The sequence below is a fragment of the Bubalus bubalis genome, chromosome 18 (assembly GCF_019923935.1).
Source record: "Bubalus bubalis isolate 160015118507 breed Murrah chromosome 18, NDDB_SH_1, whole genome shotgun sequence".
Classification (NCBI taxonomy): Eukaryota; Metazoa; Chordata; class Mammalia; order Artiodactyla; family Bovidae; genus Bubalus; species Bubalus bubalis.
Window position 1 is genome coordinate 34872119 of NC_059174.1, and position 22927 is coordinate 34895045.

The 22927-nt window shown below is 47.9% G+C and overlaps 1 protein-coding gene and 1 non-coding gene across 3 annotated transcripts in view; one reads left to right on the forward strand and one right to left on the reverse strand.

The window, feature by feature from the left end:
• RANBP10 (RAN binding protein 10) overlaps positions 1-22927 on the reverse strand; it is a 60412-nt gene that overhangs the window by 22241 nt on the left and 15244 nt on the right. For both annotated transcript variants that reach the window (XM_006072007.4, XM_006072008.4), the window contains exon 3: positions 17673-17725. In XM_006072007.4, coding sequence (XP_006072069.1) covers positions 17673-17725 — 53 coding nt within the window. The remainder of the gene's footprint in view (positions 1-17672; positions 17726-22927) is intronic.
• TRNAG-CCC lies at positions 13409-13481 on the forward strand. The gene has a single exon. It is a non-coding gene; the product is annotated as a tRNA-Gly (tRNA).

Here is a 22927-nt window from a genome sequence, read left to right on the forward strand (position 1 = left end):
TCGGGGGCCATCAGTCAAGGTATGTAAGTGGGCTCCAGAATCTAGAAAAGGCAAGGAAGTAGATGCTCCCCAACAGCCTCCAGAAAGACTACCACCCTGCTGACACCTGGGTTTCAGGACTTTTGTCCTCTAGAACTGTAAAAGGATTATTTTAATCTACTACTATTGTAACAGCAACAACAGGAAACTAATACAGTCCGCTATGGCTTGCCTGGAAAATCCCATGGACAGAGGAGCATGGTAGGCTCCTACAGTCCATGGGGTCGCAAAGAGTCAGACATGACTGAGCGCCTTCACTCACTCATTCACGGCTACAGAAGTTTCTGAGCGTTTGGAATTATCAGTGCAGAGAAGCAACACCTCAGCTACTTGTCTCCTGCTCTTCAAAGCGCTATGAAGTTAAAAGCTTTTCAAAGAAGATCACAGGGCTGTAATGTATCTTCAATAGAAGCTATCATTTCATAGCCAGTATTTTTTCCAAACACCATTAAGAGCTTGCGTGTGTGTGTGTCTGTGTGTGTGTAAGATGTGTATGAATGCATGTGAAAGGGTTTTTAACTTGGGTTAAAAACAGAATATGAGTATATGGCTCATTTAGTAACAGTAGCTGCAGCAGCAGCAGTTTGGTTTAAGACCACTGTGCTACTTTTCCATCTTCTGGAAAGAACAAGCATCATCTAACTGTTATCACTTAGTTAACAAAGGCCTGCTCCATGGAGCTGACAAATAAGGGTGGTGGGTGGTGTGAAAGGAGCAGAGAAGATATAACATCTAAGTAAATCAACGAGCAAACAAGAAAACACCTGGTAGAAAAAACATGCTCTGAAAAAAACTGAGCCAGATGATGAGCTGGAAGTGGGAGTGGGGATGAGGAATGACCCCGAGCAGAGGTCAGCTTGACCAGAGTATCAGAAGGAAGAACTTTCGAGGTAAGAGGAATGAGTTCAGCATGTCTGAGAAACAGAAAGGCAGCCAGGAGGGCTGGAGCTGAGTGAGACTGAGGAAAGACTGGGAGTGGAGTCAACAGGGTTTGCTGAATGTGGGCGCTGACAGCGTGAGGGGAAGTGAAGACGACTCCCAGGTTTCTGTCCTGGGCAAATGGGTGGATGATGGTGGTACCACTCACTAAGAGATGGGGAAGATGGACAGAAGGAAGAGATCTTCAGGACACGTTAAATTTGACATGTCTTATTTGACATCAAAGCAGCTGGGTGACAATACAAGGCAGGTGAGATGACTGTGGCTCGTCCCAGATGTGGTAAGGTTGCCATGGGGAACACTCACTAAACAAACAGTGGTGTGGACAGAAAACTTAAAGTGAAGTCACTGGAGGATTTTCCTGTGCGCTATCCTCATACAATGGCTTTCTGTTTTTCTTTCGGAGAAAAATTCAGGCTAGTCAAGGACTAGAAAGGGCAGAACAAACACAAGAGAAAGGTACCAGAGGCCCAAATAGATGAGGACATGTTAAAGGGCACAAAGTCACTCGAAATGGACTCAGTCACCCCCGCCCTCAATGGACCTTCCCCCCAGGGCTTGAGAAGCTGTGCAGCAGACAGAAGGGCTCCCCAGGAGGTGCCAGTGGTGAAGAACCTGCCTGCCAGTGCAGGAGACGTAAGAGACATGGGTTCAATCCCTGGATCAGGACTGCACGCACGCGCGCGCACACACACACACACACACACACACACACACCAGACAGAAGCTGGACTGCACACACAAAGACACACATACAGACACACACACACACACACCACAGAAGCTGGTACTACAAGGCCATTCTTGAGGTATCAGGCAGACAGAAGAAAAACTGTGAGGCCAAGGCCTAAATGCTGTTACACGTTCTGCAGTGACTCTGGTTTTTGCTGTCAGTCTGAGGCTAAGGTACTAAGGAGAGGGGATCTGGCCTCTGTTAGAAAGAGACACTGCTGTCCTGGATGCCAGGGTAGCTCATGTGGCCTGAAGGGCCTCTGCGGTCTGCTCTCGCACACAGCACTGTCCCTTCTCAGGTGGCAGACCCCGGGTCATCACTCACCTTCTCAGACCTTGGTTCCCTTCTCTACAAATCAGGGGGAGCAATTAGACATCATTGTCAAAGGGCCCTAGGTATCTACTTACAAGAACACTCCAAGAGTCCAAACCAATCATTAAGTATGGTAATCCCCATCTGAAGGCTGAGGAAACTGAGGCACTGAGAGGCTCCACAAAGGCCTATGGTCTTATAGATTACACTCTCAGAGGCTTGGATCTCCTATCTTCCTTTTTTCTGCGGGGGGGGGGGGGAGGGGGGCGCTGTATGATGCAGCATGTGGGACCTTTAGTTCTGCAACTGGGGATGGAACCCACACGCGCCCCCCTCAGTGGAAGCATGGAGTCTTAGCCACCCACTGAACTGCTAGGGAGGGCCTCTGGCCTCTTCTTTTCTGAGAGACTTTCAAGTAGGCTCCAAGCAGGTACCCACGAGAGTGAAGGTGAAGCCTCCTCCTTCCTGGGGTGGTCCCCGATCCAATCACAGGGAAGAGGAAGATGCTCTGAAGACCAGACTGGGCTCCATCAGCACAAACTGCAGGGAACCCCAGGCTTCTGGAGCCTAGGCTCAGCCACCTGACCAGCGCTACTCCCTGTAGGTGACTGGCTGGGTTCCGTCAACTTTTACGAAGGGACTGGGCACCACGCTGCTGGCACCCAGCCCCCAAGGCTGTGGGAACAAACAGCAGGATCAGGGAACAAGGAGTGCCAGGATATGTCTGCCAGCCCCCTTCACTGGGGGATAGCACTCCTGTTCTCAAGAGGTAGCTCCTCCCCTGTGTCAACCCTAGGGCTCCAGTTGCTAATCCTAGGGAGCCTCCTCCCTGACCCAAGCTGGACCAGTAAGAGATCTTTCTGGAATTTCTGTACAAGGGAGCTGGGAGGAGAGTAGGCCTCAAAGCCCTGTGCTGCCATTGTTCCAACCTCATGTAGAAAGCCAGTTTGACAGACTAAAGCTAATAAGCAGAAAGCAGACAAAAGACAGGGAGAGAGACTGAAAGACTAAATCCCAGATGGCATTTGAGTCCCCAAGACTTTGTGCCTCTCCTTGCCCTGCTTGAGGGCTGGCTGACCCAGCTGGTGAGAGATGGGATTCTCATCCTGGAAACAAAGTTCTCTGACTAAAGGAGCCACATCCAAGCATCTTTACGTTGCCTAACACGTGGCCCACAGTAGGTGCTCAAGAAATATCTGTTGAAATGGAAAGGGAAATGGGTCAAGGGCTGGCAGGACTCCTGAAGCACAAGTCCCTGTGTCAGACCATGCTGACCGACACACCACCCAGGGGCCATCCTGGGCTCTACCAAGAGTTTGGTTACTGCGACTTTTCTTTTTAAGAAAAGCTAAGTTATTAGAGCTATCTGCCTGCATCATGCCCCCATTTGTATAGATTAATGGTAAAGCCACTTCTGGACCCCCCAAAGAGGCTGCAGACCTGGCTCATCCCCTGGGAAAGTCCTTTAACTTTTCTGGGTTTCAGCTTCCTCACCTCTGAAGGAGGGCAGCTGATATAAGTGTCCCTGCCAGCTCTGGAAGAATCCATAGTTCTTAGTCCTCCTTCCCATTAGGAGGGTCTAGCAACCATGGTCTTTCCCCGACCTCTGCCTAGGTGAGTCTCCCCTGCAGCCCTATCAACCTCAGCTCCGGGACAGACCTCCTCCCACCCCCCATTCCTGCACCAGAGCCAAAGTCAGCCACTTTCTAAGTGTGGACCCTGGCAGTCACCCCTCCCTGGGTGGGCCTGGTGTGAAGCTGGGGTGATGAGACCAGGAATGAGGGTTATCACCCTCACCACAGGGCCGGAGCCAGCTGTCTCAGAGGATAGCAGGCTGTGAGGGCCAGAAGAGAATGAGGGGGCTCAACTGCCCTTCAGGGAAACAGCTCCAGGGGCTTGGGGACGACTGATGCTGGTGCTGCACAATAGGGACAGCACTGTGACAGTGAGTGCCACCCAACTAACCATTCTTCCCTCTCCAAAAAGAAAGAACTCTGTCCCTCCCACAGAGAATGGATGGGTCGCCGGGCTGGCACCCACACAGAAAAGCCTATCCCTGCCACGTCAGACACCTACCAGATGCCGGTGATGCAAGGAGAAGCCACGCCACATTCAGGCCAGAAGGCAGGAGGCCCCAAGTGTCCCATTCTGATGCTCTGGCACCACCCACTTCCCTCTCCATCATTACCGGAGGGGAATTCCCAATCACAGAGGTACGGGGGTGGCTGAGGACAAGGCTCATCATCTCGGCACTCCCAGATGCCATCCCTGGTTACAGTGACCTCGAGGTGGGCGACTCCCTCTAGGGGTGCCAGGAACTCCAGCGTGACTGCTCCAAGAGCCCCTCCGCCTGCCACTCCCATCTGCCAGGATATGTCAAGGGCTCAATCCCAGGGGAACTAGGAAGGGAGGGGACGCTTAATGCTGCATGGAGAGAGTTCCACATCATCACCACATTAGCACCAAAGCGGGGAGTGGGGCTGGTGCTGTGCCTGCCTACCAGGCTCTAGTCCTGGCCCACAAATGACCAACATACAGGCTCCATCCCAGACCTCATAAACCAGCCTGAGCAATAGCCCCTAGGGCACCAAATCAGCCCTCTCTCCCCAACAAACAGATCCTGATCATCACTGGACTTTGAGATCAGGAAGCCTTGGGTCTGAATCCCAATTCTGTCACTTCTTAGCCCTCTGAGTTCCCCTGGCTGAACCCTTTCAGGGTTGACAAAGGACATGGAAAACCAGCCTGCAGGAGGCACTCCCTGGCAAGTTTCCCTGCCCCCTCTCTCTTTACTACCAGCTCCCTGGTCAAGCCTGGGCACTTCACACTTCCTCTTCCTCCTGCCTTGAGGGAGTGAGCAGAAATGGAGCCAGCTTTCCTAACTCACAGCCCACCAAGGCAGCACCAGGCGGGCTCCACTCTTGCTGGTCCCCGGCTTCCTGGGTAGGTCACCTGGCCCTCAGAGCACTTGGCCATGCTACTTGTGGGGTTGGCTACAGAGGGAAGGCGCTGGGCTGGCTTGGCCAGGGTGCTTCCGAAACCTGGGGTTGCTGTGGGGGGAGCGCAAATGTCTTAGGAGATCCCCTGGCAGGGCTGCTTCTCAAGCATGGTCACTCACTCAGGGTCAGCCATCCCCAGAAATCCATCAGATAATTGTTCTTCCGATAACCTCAAATATCTTAAAAAATCTGATGGGGCCCGTAGCCTGGAGCAGGTCAACAACGGATAATGGGAAAGCGAAAGAGATTTTCTCATTCAGCAAACTCTGTGAGGGCAGCATCAGAGAAGCCTCATCACAGTGCTCACAAGACTGTTACCCCAAGCTCTAGGAACCTTAACATCAAGAACAGAACCAACACAAGCCTCAGGTGATGACTCTGAGAGCTCCAGACTAAAGGGGCTAGAGGGGCCCTGGAGGGTCTTGTCTTTATGGTGGCTCAACACGAAGACCAAGGCAAAGCAGGCAGGAGGAAAGGCTGTCTCTGCAGACAGCTGTGACTCTAGGAGTCTGTCCTCGTAGGGGCACCCAGGCCCTCCACTGAGGTAGATCCAGGTGTCAGCTGAAGCCCTGGGCGGGCTGAGTGACTATGCAGCCAGCACCTGCATGTGAACGGGCCTTCCATGGGTCGTATCTACCCTCAGAAACAGATACCCAATCATCAGGAGAGGCGCAGGGACAGCCAGGATGGGTGGGTCTGGACAGGACATGGCTCAAGTGGCATGGGGAACATTTGGCAGGGCTACCTGCCCACACCTCAGGCTCCCAGAGGACAAGCCAGGTCTCTCATCCATGCTGAATCAGGCTAAGGAAAGGGGTGACCGTCTCCCCCTAAGCTGAGGCGCAACCTCAGCTCCCTGGCCTTGGTATCTCTCCTCTGGGGTTGGGTTTGGCTTGCCCTTCTTGCCACTAAGCTCCTCCCAAACATCTGGGCAAAGTCACTGGACAGATGATCCCTGGTAAGGTAAGCGCCTGTGACGTCCTGCACCTGCTGCCAGATCCTGAGAAGTGGGCATGGGTAAAAGCCTTCCCCAAAGAAGGCCCAGTGTGACACTGTACTACTTCCAAGAGCCCTACATCCAGACTCCTTCAACCCAGTACTAAGGAGGCAGCAAGAGGTTGACCAGTAACTGGTCCCACTCAGCTCTTCCCTCATGCGGCCCCAGTCTCCAGCCACGATAGACGACACTTGATAATCTCTGTTTTCAGAGACTGACAAACTCAGGTTTCAGAACTGGCTCTTCTGCTGTTGATGAAACCTTTTGTCTCAAAGGACTTAACTTGCCCTGAAAAACACAGCCTTCAATCCAGAATTTTTACTTCTGTGCTACAGAGAGGTGGCAGCTAGTATCTGGAAGAAGAGCAGGGCACTGTAGACTAGAAATCCCCAGGCCCAGGAATAACTTGTTACTTAGTTGAGGGAAGAAAGGCCCATGCAAAAGGACCACGGGTTTAACTGGCCGTGGGGCCAAGGGCATCGCCGGCCCAGGCAAGGGCTGCAGGGAAACAGAGGGCTCTGACACAGAACAAGCTCCACAGGAGGGACTGAGGAAGGCCCTGCGGCACCAACACCATTAACTCCAGTGAACCACCAGGAGTTTAGACCACCCTCTGCCTGGACCGCCCAGTGGAAGCTGTTGCCAGAGCTCCAAGGTCCCTAGGTTTCTCTCCCTCCACTCCCGCCGGGGTCATTTCCCAAGGATACCTCAAAAACGGAACAGAATGAGAAAGGCAGCAAGGGGACGAGACACACCCAGCACAGAAACCCCAACCTATCTTCCCACAGCCCTGGTCCTGGGAGCTGCTCCAGTGGCTTCTGGGGGAGGGGGGGGCCCCGGCTGTCCTCCTTCCCCAGGCCGGGCTGCCTCGAGGCACCCAGAGGCATGAACACAGGGCCAGCACCCGCCAGCTTCTTCGCTTCACCAGCCTCAAGGGATACTCGCTGGGGAGGCTTGCATGGTGTCTACCATCAAGCCCAGGTTCTGGAGGCCTGTTCCCAGGGGTGTTGCTGGCATTAGGAGGGGTATCCCAGATGCCCAGGGGCACTCTGATGATTCAACCCACCCAGTGGGAAAGATGTATGACTTCCCCACGGAAGGGACTGAGCAGCCCCAGGGCAGACCCCTGGGAAACAATGCAGATCCTGGGGTAAAAGATGCTCCAAAGACAGGTGGTTATCAATGGTGAATCCGAAGGGGGCTCATGAGCTGTGGGGAACAAGGATCTCAGCCCACGTGGAGGGAGACAGAAGGAGCCCCCCATGTGGTGGGTACAGACAAACAGCATTTACAGCCTACTGAAAACCCACCTCTGTGCCACCTGCAAAAAGCCACCTGCTACTGCTACCTGCTCTGAGCAGACACCTTCCCCTGTGTATCTTCAGGAGCACAGAGAGGAAGGATGTCCAGCACTCTGTTATTTGTTGCTGTACCCTAGCACCTGCCCTCAGGAACCTGACATGGACCCTCACTGGTCTGTCCTGATCTCTGCTATCTGCTGCTGCTTTCCTGTGGCACATGCAGATATGAAATATCAACGGTGTGCAGAAGGTGTCCCACCCAGGAGAAGCAGGGACGCAAACACTCCCAGGGGTGTGCTCCTGATAGCCCACTCTGAGTAAGGAATGGGCGTAGTAAGGTCAGCTCCAGGGAGAGGAAAAGATGCTCACTGGAACCCGAGGATCGTGTGGAACGAGCAGACATTCCCTCCGCCACCCCCCTCCTCTCCCACTATGCCCTCTCCTTTCACCCCCACCAAGTCCTGGCTGCCAGGTGCCATCTGCTTCAGGAGATACGCCCCCATCCCCAACTCCCAGCTGTGGTTCTTCCAGTTGCTTCTTTTCCAACATTTCAAGGAAAGGATGCCCCAGTGGGCCTGGGCTCTCCTTTGAGGGGTTGTAATGATGAAGGTAATAGATGCTACCCCAAGAGAACATATGCCTCCTCCACAGAAACGGCAAGGAGGAAATGATTAGCTGTCCAGCTTGCTGCAGGCGAGGCTGCCTAGTAACACAGCCTAGTCTCCCCGGCCCTGTCTGAGGTACAAGACACAGAAGGAAGATCTGTCCTTGCCTCGCCCCCTTCAAAGCACCTGAGCCTGGGAGGAGCCCAAATCCCCTCTACCCACGCCCCTGACTTTCTTCCTGCTTCTCCAACCCAGGGATCCCAGCCCACATGCTCTGCTGCCAGCTCAACAACGGAAGGGTGGGGCCGCAGGTACACTCACCTGCCCACAGACCATCCTGACTGGCTTCAAAACCATTTAGCCAAGGGTTCTGACAGTCTTACTTTGCCAAACCTGTTCCTTGGTTCACACTTAAGAAGGCCAAAAACACCTTACCAAAGATAAACATCAAAACTTCGACATCTTCCATCAGAAACCTTTGACCTTGCAAGCTACAACATGCCCATATGTTCCTGGGGAAAGACTGAACACAAGGCCTCATTCGAGAGGCGCTCTCTGTTACCACCTGCTTCCAGGGCCAAATGAGACCCCAGGGTGGCTACCCTCTACCCCCGACAGCCTCAGAGGCAAACATGTCCTCCCTGAGCTAGTACAGGAAAACCTGTAAGAAAACACTGAAAACATCAACATCCCGACTTTGGTTGCTATCCATCTTCATTCTCCATAATTCAACTCCAGCTAATTCACTAAACATGTCTACTTAAATACAGAAAACACAACACTGGAGAGAAAATGTCGTTTAGAGTACACCTAACTCCACTCTGATGCACAAACACCCATTAAAGAATTTTAAATGTATAGGTACTTTCTTCCTCAGACAGGAAAAAAATCAATAACAATAAGCTAACACTTGTGAATCCCCTTTTCCTGTGTCAGGCACTATTCTAAGCACTTTAAGCACTCAATCGCCATAATCATCCCATATATGAGTTCAGTACTAGTATATCATGTCCCATTTACATATGAGGAAACTGAGACCCAGAGCAGTTAGGTGACTTGCTCCACGAAACACAGCTGCCAGGATACAAATACAGCATGACTCCGGAGTCATGTTCTCAGCCATTGAGCTACACGGATCCAGAAGCCAACCACCCAAGGGTTGGCTTCCTCACACGAGCAAAAGAGAGCCAGTAGCTGGTTCAACCATACTGAGCCCCGACACACAGGAAAGGGTAGACAGTCAACCCCCATGCACAATCAGTGCCATGACAGAGCAGTGCAGGGAGGCTGAGCTCCAGATAAAGGCTTCTAGCCCAAGACAGGCTGCAGGCCAGGGGGACTTGACTCAACATTGGTTCCAGAACCACACCTGGCTTACTGCGCCAGTGCATTGAGGCAAAGCCCAGGGAGATTCAGAAATGGCCTGCTCCCACAGCCCAAGGACATCTGTCTCACTCTGGGAAAGCTGCATAAAAAGACGTGACCCAGTCCCAAGGAGTTCACAATCCAGAAAGGATACTGGGCAAATGGGAAGGAATCACGTGGAACAAGGTGGTGTCACCAGAGACGCAATTAGGGCTGAGGGGATCGGGAAGACTGCACGAGAGCTCACAAGCAAGGAGGACACCTCCACGGCAAGAAGGACATCAGCCAAGGGGCAGAGAAGGAAATGTTTGCAGGGTGTTTGGGGTCCCACACAGACCTGCTGGTATGCAGCGTGTGTGGAGAGTAAAGGTGGCAGAAAAAGGTGAGCAGGGCCCACAACACCTGTGTCTGATGGAAAGAGGGGGGTCAGAGGTCCAAAGCAGGCAAGGGACAGAGTGTACAAGGGGAACAGAGAACAGAGACCCAAGGCAGAGAGATTAATCAGGAGGCCATGAAAACAGCCCAGTGGAGAAGCTATAGAGGCTGGAGGTGCAGTGGAGGAGGAATAGAGAGGAAGGCCAGATTAAAGAGATGCTTAAGAGTTGTAGAACCATGGGATGAGGGAAAAGGAGGAAAGATCCTACTTAGGGGCCAGGGTGGACAGTGACTGTCAACAGAGACTGGGAACACATGAGGATCTAGGTTTTGCAGGAAGATAAACCTCACTCTGGGGCAAGCAGGTTCACTGTCTACTAGACCTTAAGCAAAACACTGAGGATTCTGGAAGTGCAATCTGCTCAGAGTGGAGAAAGGAGTGAGTTGTACACTCTTGCCTGGAGGGCTCTTCAGCTGCCCCTTCATTAAACTTTCAGGACCTGGCAAAGCACCATCAACCATTCAGGGGCCACAGAGAGTCTGCCGGGTCCCTCAAGGAAGGAGAAAATTGCCTCCACCGTCTCCATACCCACGTCACCCAGCTATTATAAGTTCTAATCAAGAATAAGACCCAGATGGGAATGCCCTGGAAATCCAGTGGTTAGAACTCGTGGTTAGTGCTTTCACTGCAATGGCCTAGGTTTGATCCCTGGTCTGGGAAAAGAGATCCCACATGCTATGCAGTCCAGACAAAAGGAAAGAATCAAAGAGACTCCCATGGTGGTCTAATGGCTGAGACTCCATGCTCCCAATGCAGGGGGCCTGGTTCGATCCCTGGTCAGGGAACTGGATCCCACATGCCTCAACTAAGACTTCACAGGCTGGATCCCACATGCTGCAAGGAAGACCTGGGGCAGCCAGACCAATAAAAATAAATATAAAAGAATAAAAGAAAAGACAGTCTAGTGTGTGTGTGTGTGTGTGTGTGTGTGTGCACGCACGTGCGCGCGCGCACACACACACACACACAGAGGACTACTACTCAGCCATGAAAAAGAAGAAAATAATGCCATTTGCAGCAAGAGATCATCACACTAAGTGAAGTCAGAAAGACAAACATCATATGAAATGACCTAAGTGTGGAATCTAAAATATGATACAAATGAGTTTATTTACAAAATAGAAACAGATACACAGACATAAAGAACAAACTTTCAGTTACCAAAGGGGAAAGGAGGGATAAGGGAAGGGATAAATTAGGACTTTAGGACTAGGAAATACAAACTACTACATATAAAATAAACACGGTCCTACTGTATAGCACAAGGATTTATATTTAATATCTTATAATAAATCATAATAAGAAAGAATATGAAAAAAGAAAAAAAAGACAACCTAAATAGGGGAAAAAAATGGCAAATCATGTCACTGACAAGAAACTTATATTCTGAACATATAAAGAACTCTTACAACTCAATAATAAAAAGATTAATAACCCAACTTAAAAACAGTCAAGTCACATTGTGTGGCAAAAAAAAAAAAAAAAAAAAGGGCAGAAGATATTTAACAGACATTTCTCCAAGGAAGATAGATAAATGGTCACTAAGCACACGAAGAGAGGCTTGATATTACTAGTCAGGGAAATGAAATGAAAAGCACAATGAGACACCACTTCATACCCACTGGGGCTGCTGTTTGTAAATGGCTCAGTCGTGTCTGACTCTTTGCAACTCCATGGACTGTAGCCCACCAGGCTCCTCTGTCCATGTAATTTTCCAGGCAAGAATACTGGAGTGGGGTTGCCGTTTCCTACTCCAGGGGATCTTCTCGACTCAGGGATCAAACCCAAGTTTCTTGCGTCTCCTGCACTGGCAGACATTCTTTACCACTAGCACCACCTGGGAAGCCTCATACCCAATAGGGTGGCTATAATCAAAAAGTCCGGAGAAGGCAATGGCACCCCACTCCAGTACTCTTGCCTGGAAAATCCCATGGATGGAGGAGCCTGGTAGGCTATAGTCCATGGGGCCGCTAAGAGTCGGACACGACTGAGTGACTTCACTTTCACTTTTCACTTTCATACACTGAAGGAAATGGCAACCCACTCCAGTGTTCTTGCCTGGAGAATCCCAGGGACAGAGGAGCATGGTGGGCTTCCGTCTACTGGGTCGCACAGAGTCAGACACGACTGATGCGACTTAGCAGCAGCAGCAGCAATCAAAAAGTCAGATAATTACAAGTGTTGGCAAAGATATGGAGAAATCAACCCTTATATACAGGCTAATGGGAATGTAAATGGGGCAGCCACCATGGAAATCAGTGGTAGTTCCTCAAATGACTAAACAGTGTTACCATATGACCCAGCATTTCTACACCTACGTATAGTCAAGAGAAATAAAAACACATGTCTGTGCAACAGCTTGTATACAAGTGTTTATAAAAGCATCAATTAAAACAGCCAAAATACAGAAACAACCCAAATGACCATCAACAGATGCATGGATAAGCAAAATGTGATATGTCTATACAACAGAGTATTATTCTGCCAGAGGAAGGAATGAAGCTCTGATATATACTATAGTGTAGATGAACCTCAAAAACATTATGCTAACTGAAAAGAAGCCAGTCACAAAAGGCCACATATTATGTATAATGATTCCATTGGTATGAAATCTCCAGAACAGGAAAAGTTCATGGAGACAGAAAGTAGATCAGTGGTTTCCAGAGGCCAGAAGGAGGGAAAATCCAGGAATGACTATTAATGGGTATGGAGTTTTTATATGGGATGGTGAAAATAATCTGGAATTAGATAGCAGTGATGGTAGCACAACTTTGTAACTATACTAAAACCATCGAATTGTATACTTCAGAGGAGTGAATTTTACTGGATGTTAATTATATCTCAAATTAAAACTACATAGAAAAACAAGACTGATAACAGTAATTGTTCTTTTTTACTAATTAACAAAATGGATTAATTAATTAATCAAAAAGATCAATCACGACAATGTTTTTAGGTTCTGATAATAGTAATCACAGTCATTTTCCTATAAATTAAGAGAACCAGAAGGGCAAAGCAGAATACACTAAAAGCAATGCCACAGAAAACAAGCTGCTACTTGAACCAGCTAATAAGAGAGGAAGAGGACACAAAAAATGTCCTCCCCAAAGAGCAACTGGCACTGATAAATTATTCTAAACTTGCAAATAGAAAATAATCTACATATACAGCAACGAAAATAAGGAACCCCTCCCAAAGACCTAGTAGGATTCTTCTCAAATAAACCAGATACATTGAGTTACCTCAATATACACTCATAGACATTTATAAATTTAACTGTCCACTTCTAATGAAATGTTTCCAGTTCAATATTTTAGGACAAGGAAAGAAAGTTTTTTTTTTTTTATTAAACCATAATCTACCACCTCCTGAAGCTCCCTGACATGCCTGAGCTCTTAGAAATCCTACTGCCCAAGATCCCTGGTCTAACCTTGACCCCATCTAGAAGGCCTCCTCTAAATTAGGTACTCCTGAACTAGCAAATCTGATTGCATCTTGCCTTTGCTTAAAACACTCCTGCAACTCAGCCATAAAAAAAGAACAAAATAATGCCATTTGCAGCAACACAGATGAACCAAAAGACTGTCATACTGAGTGAAGTAAGTCAGACTCAGAAAGATAAATATCATGTTACCACTTATATATGGAATCTAAAAGAAAAAAAAAAAAAAGAGTATGGACTTCCCTGGTGGTCCAGTGGTTAAGACTCTGCATTCCCAATGCAGAGAACACAGGTTCAATCCCTGAGCGGGGAACTAAGATCCCACATTCCACAGGGATGCCAAAAAAGGGGTCGGGGGAATAAATAAAAAATAAAGGATACAAATGAATTCATTTACAAAACAGAAGTAAAGTCACAGATAGAAAACAAACTTATGGTTACCAGGTGATAAGGCGGGGAAGGGATAAATTGGGAGACTGGGACTAACATATATACACTACTATGTATATAATAGATAAATAATAAGAACCTGCTGTGGGAAGGGGGTTCAGGAGGGAGGGGACTCATGTATGCTTATGGCCGATTCATGCTGCTGCTGCTGCCAAGTTGCTTCAGTCGTGTCCGACTCTGTGCGACCCCAAAGACGGCAGCCCACCAGGCTCCCCCATCCCTGGGATTCTCTAGGCAAGAACACTGGAGTGGGTTGCCATTTCCTTCTCCAAGGCATGAAAGTGAAAAGTCAAAGTGAAGTTGCTCAGTCGTGTCCGACCCTCAGCGACCCCAAGGACTGCAGCCTACCAGGCTCCCCCGTCCATGGGATTTTCCAGGCAGGAGTACTGGAGTGGGGTGCCATTGCCTTCTCCACGATTCATGCTGGTGTACGGCAAAAACCACCACAATACTGTAAAGTAATTATCCTCTAATTAAAATAATTTAAAAAAAACCTGCGGTATAGCACAGGGAACTCTACTCGGTACTCTGTAATGGCCTATATGGGAAAAGAATCTCAAAAAAAAAAAAAAAGAGTGGCTGTATGTACAACTGATTCACTGTGCTATACACCTGAAACTAACACACCATTGTAAATCAAGTACACTGCAAAAAAAACAAAAAAAAACAAAAAAAAACAACAGTCCTGCAGCCCCCACTGCTTATATACATAAAAGTCTAGGCCCCTTGCCATAGTAATAAGACTCTTCCCTCAACTGGCTCATCCTGACTGTTCCCAGGAAACCATCCCATCACAGCAGTCAACTTAAGAGACCCACTCACAGGCCCCATAGGATCACTGCCCAAAACCATCTGGCAAACTCCTGCTGCTGCTGCTGCTGCTGCTAAGTCGCTTCAGTCGTGTCCGACTCTGTACGACCCCATAGATGGAAGCCCACCAGGCTCCCCTGTCCCTGGGAATCTCCAGGCAAGAACACTGGAGTGGGTTGCCATTTCCTTCTCCAATGCATGAAAATGAAAAGTGAAAGAGAAGTCGCTCAGTCGTGTCTGACTCTTAGCGACCCCATGGACTGCAGCCTACCAGGCTCCGCCGTCCATGGGATTTTCCAGGCAACCAGGGTGAGATAGCACTTCACACTGTTGCTCAACCATAATCATCCCTACCACCACCCTCCACTAAGTACACCTGAATTTATCAAGAGATACATCACCCCTCAACATCTCATCTGGAGTTAACACCAAAGTCTCAAATTCTAGACACAGCTAAGGCCACCACTATCGCTCCCTTCCCACCAACCATACATCTAAATGGTCCAAATAGCCTTCATCTCAACCAATGGCCTCTTAGAAATGAGATGAATCTGGCAGGAAGGTTTTAACTACTATCATCCTCCATCTCTCACTTCACCACCAAAATACATGCAAGTAATTTCAGGTATAACCATTTTTGAATGATGATTCTTCTGGTTTTGGAGAACATATGCTCATCACATACACATACACACACACACACACACACACACATATACAAAGTGACCCCAGAAAATGGAAAGCACCAAAAGGGATTCTGATCTTCCAAATACAGCACTGAGGTGAACAGTGGCAGGCCCCCATCATTCCTGAGAAGCGAGGGGGTGTCTCCCCTCTGTCCCTACATCTGTCCTGTGCTAGGTCTGCCCAGCCACTCAGCCAGTCCTATATCCAGGAAAGCCAGAGGCATCCATCATTCCTAGGGTGCATCCCTACCTAGATGCATCCTGATTCCTAGTTTCCAACTTACGGAACAATCAGGGAGATGATCAGATATGGCAGGAAGGAAAACCCTCAGGAGCTGGCAGGCAGAGTGAAAACGAAGACAGGTGCCATATGCATAGAACACCGAGGCTCCCTTCTCTTGCCAAAAGACAGATGCACCAGTGAGGCTGTAAATAAGGCGCTAGCCCTCCTGATGTGTTAGTGTGGGAACTAACACCTTATCCACTGTCCCCAAGCCCCTTCTCCCTACAGTCACCTCCCATGCCCAGGCAGAGTCTGACTTCACAACAACATTGCATTAACAATGTCAAAGCATATGACCCTCAGCTGACCTCTAAGCAGCCCAGAGGGGTCAAAAGCCCCATCTTATGAACAAGACAAAGAGACTAAGTCAGCTCCACACGGCTACATCTCAAGAGTTTCAGGTCAGTTCAGCGTCCCTTGAACCCCTTCTAACCTCATATGCTCCACTCCCTGGATCCTGAAGCCTTTGGCCATGTGAAAACGGTTCTTACTAAAGAAGGATGAACGTGTGGAACCCAGAACACCATGCTTTGCACATGGTAAAAGACCACATCCCGAGACCAGCTAAAAGACAGGCATGAGGACTTCTTGATGAAGGGGCTTTCAGTTATTTTAATTTTATTTATTTATTTTAAAACAGATAACATATTCACAAGAAAGAATATTTGAAAGCTTCAAAAGGGAAAAATTTTCTTCCCAGTCCTCTCCCCAGTCACCCTGATTCAAGGGACAGCCGATATTTTAAGTTTTTCTTTAACTTTCCAAAGATATTCTATGCATGTACAAACAGATATAGTGATGCACATTTTCCCCTTTTTTAAAAAAACATTTGGTAACATAATATACATTGTTCTATGCCTTATACTTTTTACTTAATAATACATCCCAGAGATTACTCCAAAGCACTACCTGAAGAGGCTCCTCATTCTTTTCATGGCTGCACAGTATTCCTTCACAGAGATTAACAAAAATTCATTTAACCAGTGTTCAGAATTGCTTAAAGTCCCACTCAATAACAGATTATAATAGTTATTTTTGTGTAATGAACCTATAAAAGCCTCTTTTCTCTGCAACCAAAGCCATGCAAAGGTTCAAGAGCACATTTAGTGCAAGACAAAGGTTAAGAATCAGTTTACCCTTGACGAGAAATTATCTTTCTAAGCTCCCTGTTCACAAAGAGGCAGAGCTATGACCACTGTAGATACATCTAGTCGGCCAAGGCTAGAATAACAAACATCACAGCTGCACGCTGCACAAAGAGGCCAAACATGCCACACACATTCTGATTAATAACTAAAGGCCAGTTTTGCTCAGATTGAAGCCAATTTTTTTTAAAAGTCAGATTCCTGATAATTGTAATCCATCCTGAGCAAGTCAAGATTTCTAGTGCTTGAAAGGAGTCAATTAGGAAAAAAAAGCCTGAGTGATATTAAACACAGATTGGAAAAAAACTGGAAGGTTAAGTGGTGTTCCCTCTTTGGAAAAAGCCAGCTGCCTTCTTTGTGTCAGAGGCACAAAAACCAGAGAGGGCCTGGGCAAAACATAGGGACTCTGCCTGCCTACCTGACAGAGTCAGGGTAGTGTACACCTTGTCACTTAGGCCACTCAGGCCGACAAATGAATTTGGGACCATCTTCTAGAACCCACTAGCTTCTGGTAGAGGCTTTTGTCCTCTCAACTGTGCCTAGCCCAGGCCTGGGCATGAGCTGCTGGGCAGAAAACAACTGAAAGGGCACCTGGGTGGTTGAGGAGGCCCACCAGCAGGCCCAGAGTGCTCCTTTATAAATCTGAGGTTGCTGACTGTAAGCTGAAGTCTCACGCACATCCTATTTATTAAGATATTGCCTCAACTGTCTTCCACGTGGGAGGTCCCTTAAGGCTTTGGCCATTAACATGGTAAAGTGAAAACAGGACCTAGGTTGATGGCAGCCTTCCTCTCCAAAATGCCAGAGTCCCAGACTGGTCAAGCAAAGGCCAATGGGAGTGAGAGCTACTGAGGCGTATCCCCACAGAGAGCAAGCTCAGGTCGCTTGGTTCTGACTGTAAACAGTTCAAATTCCATGAAGGACAATCACTTGCCAGTTCATTTTTGGAATAGAAGCCCATGCCATCCCGACCCAGTGGCTACCTTTTAGGATCCTCCACCCAATGGCTTGGCTTGGCGGGTAGGCAGCCAGCAAACAAAGTCCTCTCCAGCCTGCTGGCTGCCACCATGATTCTCATCACAGAATGGATCAAGACACCAGGACAAATGTTCTCTTAGCCAGTGACTCACCAGGAAGTCTGTTCATGTTGACGCCTTGAGCTGAGAGTCCTATTCCCATGTACCTTTGAAAAAGCACACACACAAACATTTTGGTTAACAAATGGTTACGCATCTCCCTTCTCAAATATTTCTTGGTAAAATAAAAACAGGAAAAGCAATGAAGGCAGAGACTCCTTTAACACACTAGTGGATCTTGGAGAACCTTTGTATTTTGATTTTCTAATGGAAATCTCTCAATGCCTTAAGCAGCTGGAAAAACAGGAGGTAGTGTCTACAACCAGGAATCACTGGCTTCAGTTTCAGAGGAAAGTTTCCTGGAATCACTGCTTCCCGTCCTTTGGCTTCTGGCTCCCAGCTAAGGCAGTGGAATCTATTCTCAAGAAGTACCTAAAGTAAGTAGTTCAATCCTACAGAGTGTTTGGCAGAATAATGCAAGATTAAGCCACAGGGACAAGCCACTCTTCAGCAAGAACCAAGACATGGAAAAAGCACAGCCAGCTGGATCCATATAGAGTCATAAAGACCCCTCATCACACAGGGTTTCTTCTCTTGAGGTCTCCAAATTAACTACCCTGCCCCATACATTCACCACTGGCCTCTTTAATCATCCAAAGCTGAAGGTGATAGTGTGTGAGGCCCCAGAGACCCACCCTCTATTCCTTCCACCCAGGAACCTAAACAACCAAGGCAGCCACAACCAGGTGGGACCCGTGCTGGGCAACTCTGTCAAAGATATCTCAGTTGCACTCGTGAGAGGGAAGGTCAGAGAAGGGAATGAACAGGTTTTTTTAGTCTATATAGTTGTAGTATACAAAGACACAGTAAGGTATTTCCCCAAGAACTCAGAAACTAGAGAAACAAGTCACCACCATCTAAGTGTAAAATACTAGAAACCCACATACAATGCCTACTGTTAACCACATATGAGTATCAACATGTGGCTGAGAAGATCACAACAGTGAAAACACCAACCAAGATGGCTAAGGTGTAACTTTTGGTTGCATAACAATGTAAGTGTACTTCATGCCACTGAATTGTTCACTGAAAAATAATTAAAATGGTAAAATTTATGTGATGCATATTTTACCACAATAAAAATGTTTTTCTTGTAAAGCAATCACATGGGGTTGCCTTATTTTGACCATTTCCAAGTAGCTGGAAATTACATTCCAACTGCTCCCTGTTGTAACTGTGCAAGGAACCACCTCGTTTCTCCATCTTGGATTCTTCTCTTCCTCTTCCGGCATGTTCCACGAAACATATGGACCAGTATCCTAACACTACCAGAGTCCCCACCACATGGTGCTCCAGAATCTGCGAGCCTTCCATCTGCAGTAAACGGAATGCCCTTCTCTGGCTGGCTGCAACAATGGGTATTGGAGGAGAAGAAAGGAAGGGTCTAACCTACCCATTTTCCCCTGAAACCAGCTTTCGCATCTTTGTGGGCAGAACCCATGAAAGACACCAATCAACACATGGCCCTAATAACTGGCCTGCAAGGGTTAGGGGAAAGGAGAGGGAAGGCAAGGGAGAAAAGGGGAAGGAACAACATTTCAAAGAAAGGCTTCTATGGTTCAAAGGATTTGAGACTCTCAAACTGCCTGCTACTTATTGCCAAAAGGGGACCTTCAGCAACCATCAAGAGCAGAAGCTGTGTAAGCCTGCTGGCAGGATTCCCATTAGGCTAAAACCTGCACATTTTCCCAGAAAAATAGCAGCCCAAATAATCAGCTTCCTGACTTTACATGGAAGAGGCTGCCAAGAGTTGGTCTCCATTCCCTTTATGCCATCTCTGACCAAACAGCAAATGACCCTGACTACCCTGCAGTCATCAATCAACATATGCAAGTGCAATAGAGCCAGGAGTTTGGAGTTTTCCTAACTTGGATGCCAGGCTACTAATCCTGCCCTGTTTTAGAGCCCAACACCACATGCGATCTCACCCCTCACATTCAGCTTTCCTGACACTAAGATGAAGGCTTATGTGTTTGAAGCACATGTGCTTCCTGGGTGACCCCTGACTGCTTAGGGCTACAAATAGGGGAGGTCAAGGGTCATCCAGAGAATGTATGCTTGGCCACTAGCAACAGAGATCTGGTTCCACAACTTCCCAAGAGAACAGGGAACTACTAAGGCACATGTACTCAAACACAAGTTACTTAGGTCTCTCAACAGGAGAAGCCCCTTCCACCTCTGGCAGCTACCCCTCAACACCTTCCTATAGACGCTACCCCACAGCTGGGGCAGTGTTTACCAGCGGATGGTCTGGGAGCCTCTGTACAAACCCCAGGGTCATCTTGAGAATCTGAGTAGGTAAGCTAAGGGTAGAGCACCCAGAAGAGACCAGTCTCCACACTTGAATGTCATGCCCCTGTGAGTGTCATTGATACAGGGAGCAGCCCCACAGGACCCTAACTTGAAATGTTCATATGAGGTCAAGCTAAGTCAGAGTTCAAAGGGAATGAGTCCCAACTCTTCAAACACTGTGTGACATTGTCTTTCCAAAAGTATGATGTCCTAAAATTTCAAAAACATGCAGCCTTCTAGCAAGTATTCATACAGTTGAAAACTGTTATCCAACCAGGTTAAGATAAGCAAAGAGGCGAAAAAAAACTATAAGGACACTAAAAAACACTGGATTGTACACTGTGAGTGAGTGGAGTGTATGGTATATTACTTCTCAAAAACACTCAAACTAGGCATAAAAGGAAACAGTCTCAACATAATAAAAGGTCTTACATGAGAAAACCACAGCTAATATTGTATTCAATGGTGAAAGTCTGAAGACTTTTCCTCTAATGGAACAGGAAAGGTGCCTGCTTTCGCCACTTTTATTCAACAGAATATCAGAAGTTCTAGCTAAAGCAATTAGACAAGAGAAAGAAATAAAAAGGCATCCAAATTGGAAAGGAATGGGTAAAACTATCTCTTCACAGATGACATGATTCTATACGTAGAAAGTTCTACATTCCACAAAAAACTGTTAGAACAAACAAATTCAGCAAAGTTTCAGGATACAAAAACAACACACAGAAAACAGCTGTGTTTCAACATACTAATACTGAACAATCAAAAAAGGAAAAGAGAAAATAATTCCATTTACAATAGCATCGAAAGAATAAAATACTTAGGAATTAACTTTGCCAAGAAGGCAAAAAGCTTATACACTAAAACCCCTAAAATGTTGCTGAAATTTAAAAATACACAAATAGTGAGCTCCTTGGCAGTCCAGGGACCAGTAGGACTTAGCACTTTTGCTGCAGGGGGGGCTGGGTTCAATCCCTATTTGGGGAACTAAGATCCCACAGGCACATGGCATGGCTGAAAAATACATTTTTTTAATTTAAGGAAATAAATAAACATAAAAAGACACAAATGGAAAAACATCTGCCCATACATGGACTGGAAGACAATATTGTTATGATGTCAATACCATCCAAAGCAATACATAGAATCAATGAGGGTGTTAAAAAAAAAAGTTAGAATCATATTTTTTTATTTCAAAACTTACAAGAAAGCTACAATAATCAAAACAGTGTTGGTACTGGCATAAAGATAGTATGGTGGATGACTACAACCCTAGAGTCCAGTTTGTCCACTGGAGGCCCTTCGAGTACTGCAATCTGGTAAAGGAAAGCAGGCCATCCTTAAAGGCCTGGATCTTGGGACATCTAAAGAGGAATGCCTGTTTTACATGGAATTACCAAGGAAAAAGGAGGTGAGAATTTGCTTCCTTCTTGGTAAAAACTCAGGCAACGCTAGGAACACTCACAGACACAGGCTGCCATGGTCTCCTGGGAGGCAAAAGGGGCTCTCGCTCCCCAAGCCAGTGACTAGAATAGACAGAGCTTAGCTCCCCGATGGTTCATATGTCCACCAGGGCTTTCTTTTCAAGCAGCAGGATACATCTGAGGAGCTTGCAGGAAAAGTTATTTACCTTATAAAATAACTGAAAGTAAGCTAAACCCATCTGAAGACTATCATGTGTCTATCACATTAGACACAGTAAGTATAGAGAGACAACCGACAAGCTACCTGGCAGGGAGGCCATCAGTCGGCATCCACCTTAATCCCTATCCTTTCCTGCAAAAAAACACGTGAGCCTGAAGAGTGACTCTGCGTCTCTGTCAGGCTCTAGAGAGGAGGGTGCCAAGTGGCCCTGCTTGAGCCAAGCTGGGTAGGGATCCACCGGAGAGCAGGACAGAGGAGGCGCGGTGGCAGCAGTGGCCCCTGCAGACCACCGCCAGGTCCGCCTTGGGGCGGCAGAGGTAAACTGGGGCCCTGCAAGATGACCAGCCTTGAGAATGGACTGGTGGCCTCCGGGGCCTGTGCTGCCCTCCACCCGCTCTGCTGACTCTCCCACAAAAGCAACAGCCCACTGGATCCACTGCAGTCATGCGGAGAGTCGCGAGAACACTCCAGGCGGCTTGCATTCTTCTCCTTTCTCTTTAGTTTTCCAGATTTTCTACAATTAATATAAATTACTTTGAGAGTCATAGAAAAAATCATCTTCAAGAGCCAGCTGATGGCTGCACACTGAGGAGGTTGCTGGCTCTCAGCCATCAGACTCTCTCTGGGCTGTCCCAGGGCAACATTTCAATACCAGGGAGACACAATGGGGGACTGGGCCTTCGTGTCAGCTTCTCGGTATTCTTACTTCCCTGAACCTTGACAGGAGAGCGGAAGCTGCATGCAAAGAGCACACCCGCAGAAACAGCCAAAAAGGGTCCAACTCCATGCTCAGCAGAGGAGCTGGGGCTCTGGCTCACACGGCCCCTGGTGCATCCTAAGCACCTCCCAGAGCACACCCTCGGGAGACCCCGCGGACACAGTGACACAGCCTCAGCACAGCTCTCACCGACTGGAGATTCTTCCATGACCCAGGCCAGCCTGGGGTAGACAGAGGACAGGACCTTAGAAAGCAGGCCTCTGGACTCTCACATCCTCCAGAGATGTACAACAAGGCCTGGAGGGAGGAGACCACCCTTTGCTGTAAGCCCCAACCCAGACAGGAAAGACAGCTTGGAGTACTCCACCCAAGGAACCTCTTTGGCAACAAGTCTGATATTCCCTTCCTGCCTCCTGAAGAGAAGCACACGAGGATTCTAAAGTGACAGGGACACTTGGCAGCTGGGCTCCAGAGACAACACCTCAGACTCTGAAGCCTGGCCTCAGACACTCCAGCCTAACTCAGGACTATGAGTCTTGGATTTCGCCTCACAGCTCAGGTTCCCTGTCAGAAAAAGACAGGTTGGACTAACAGT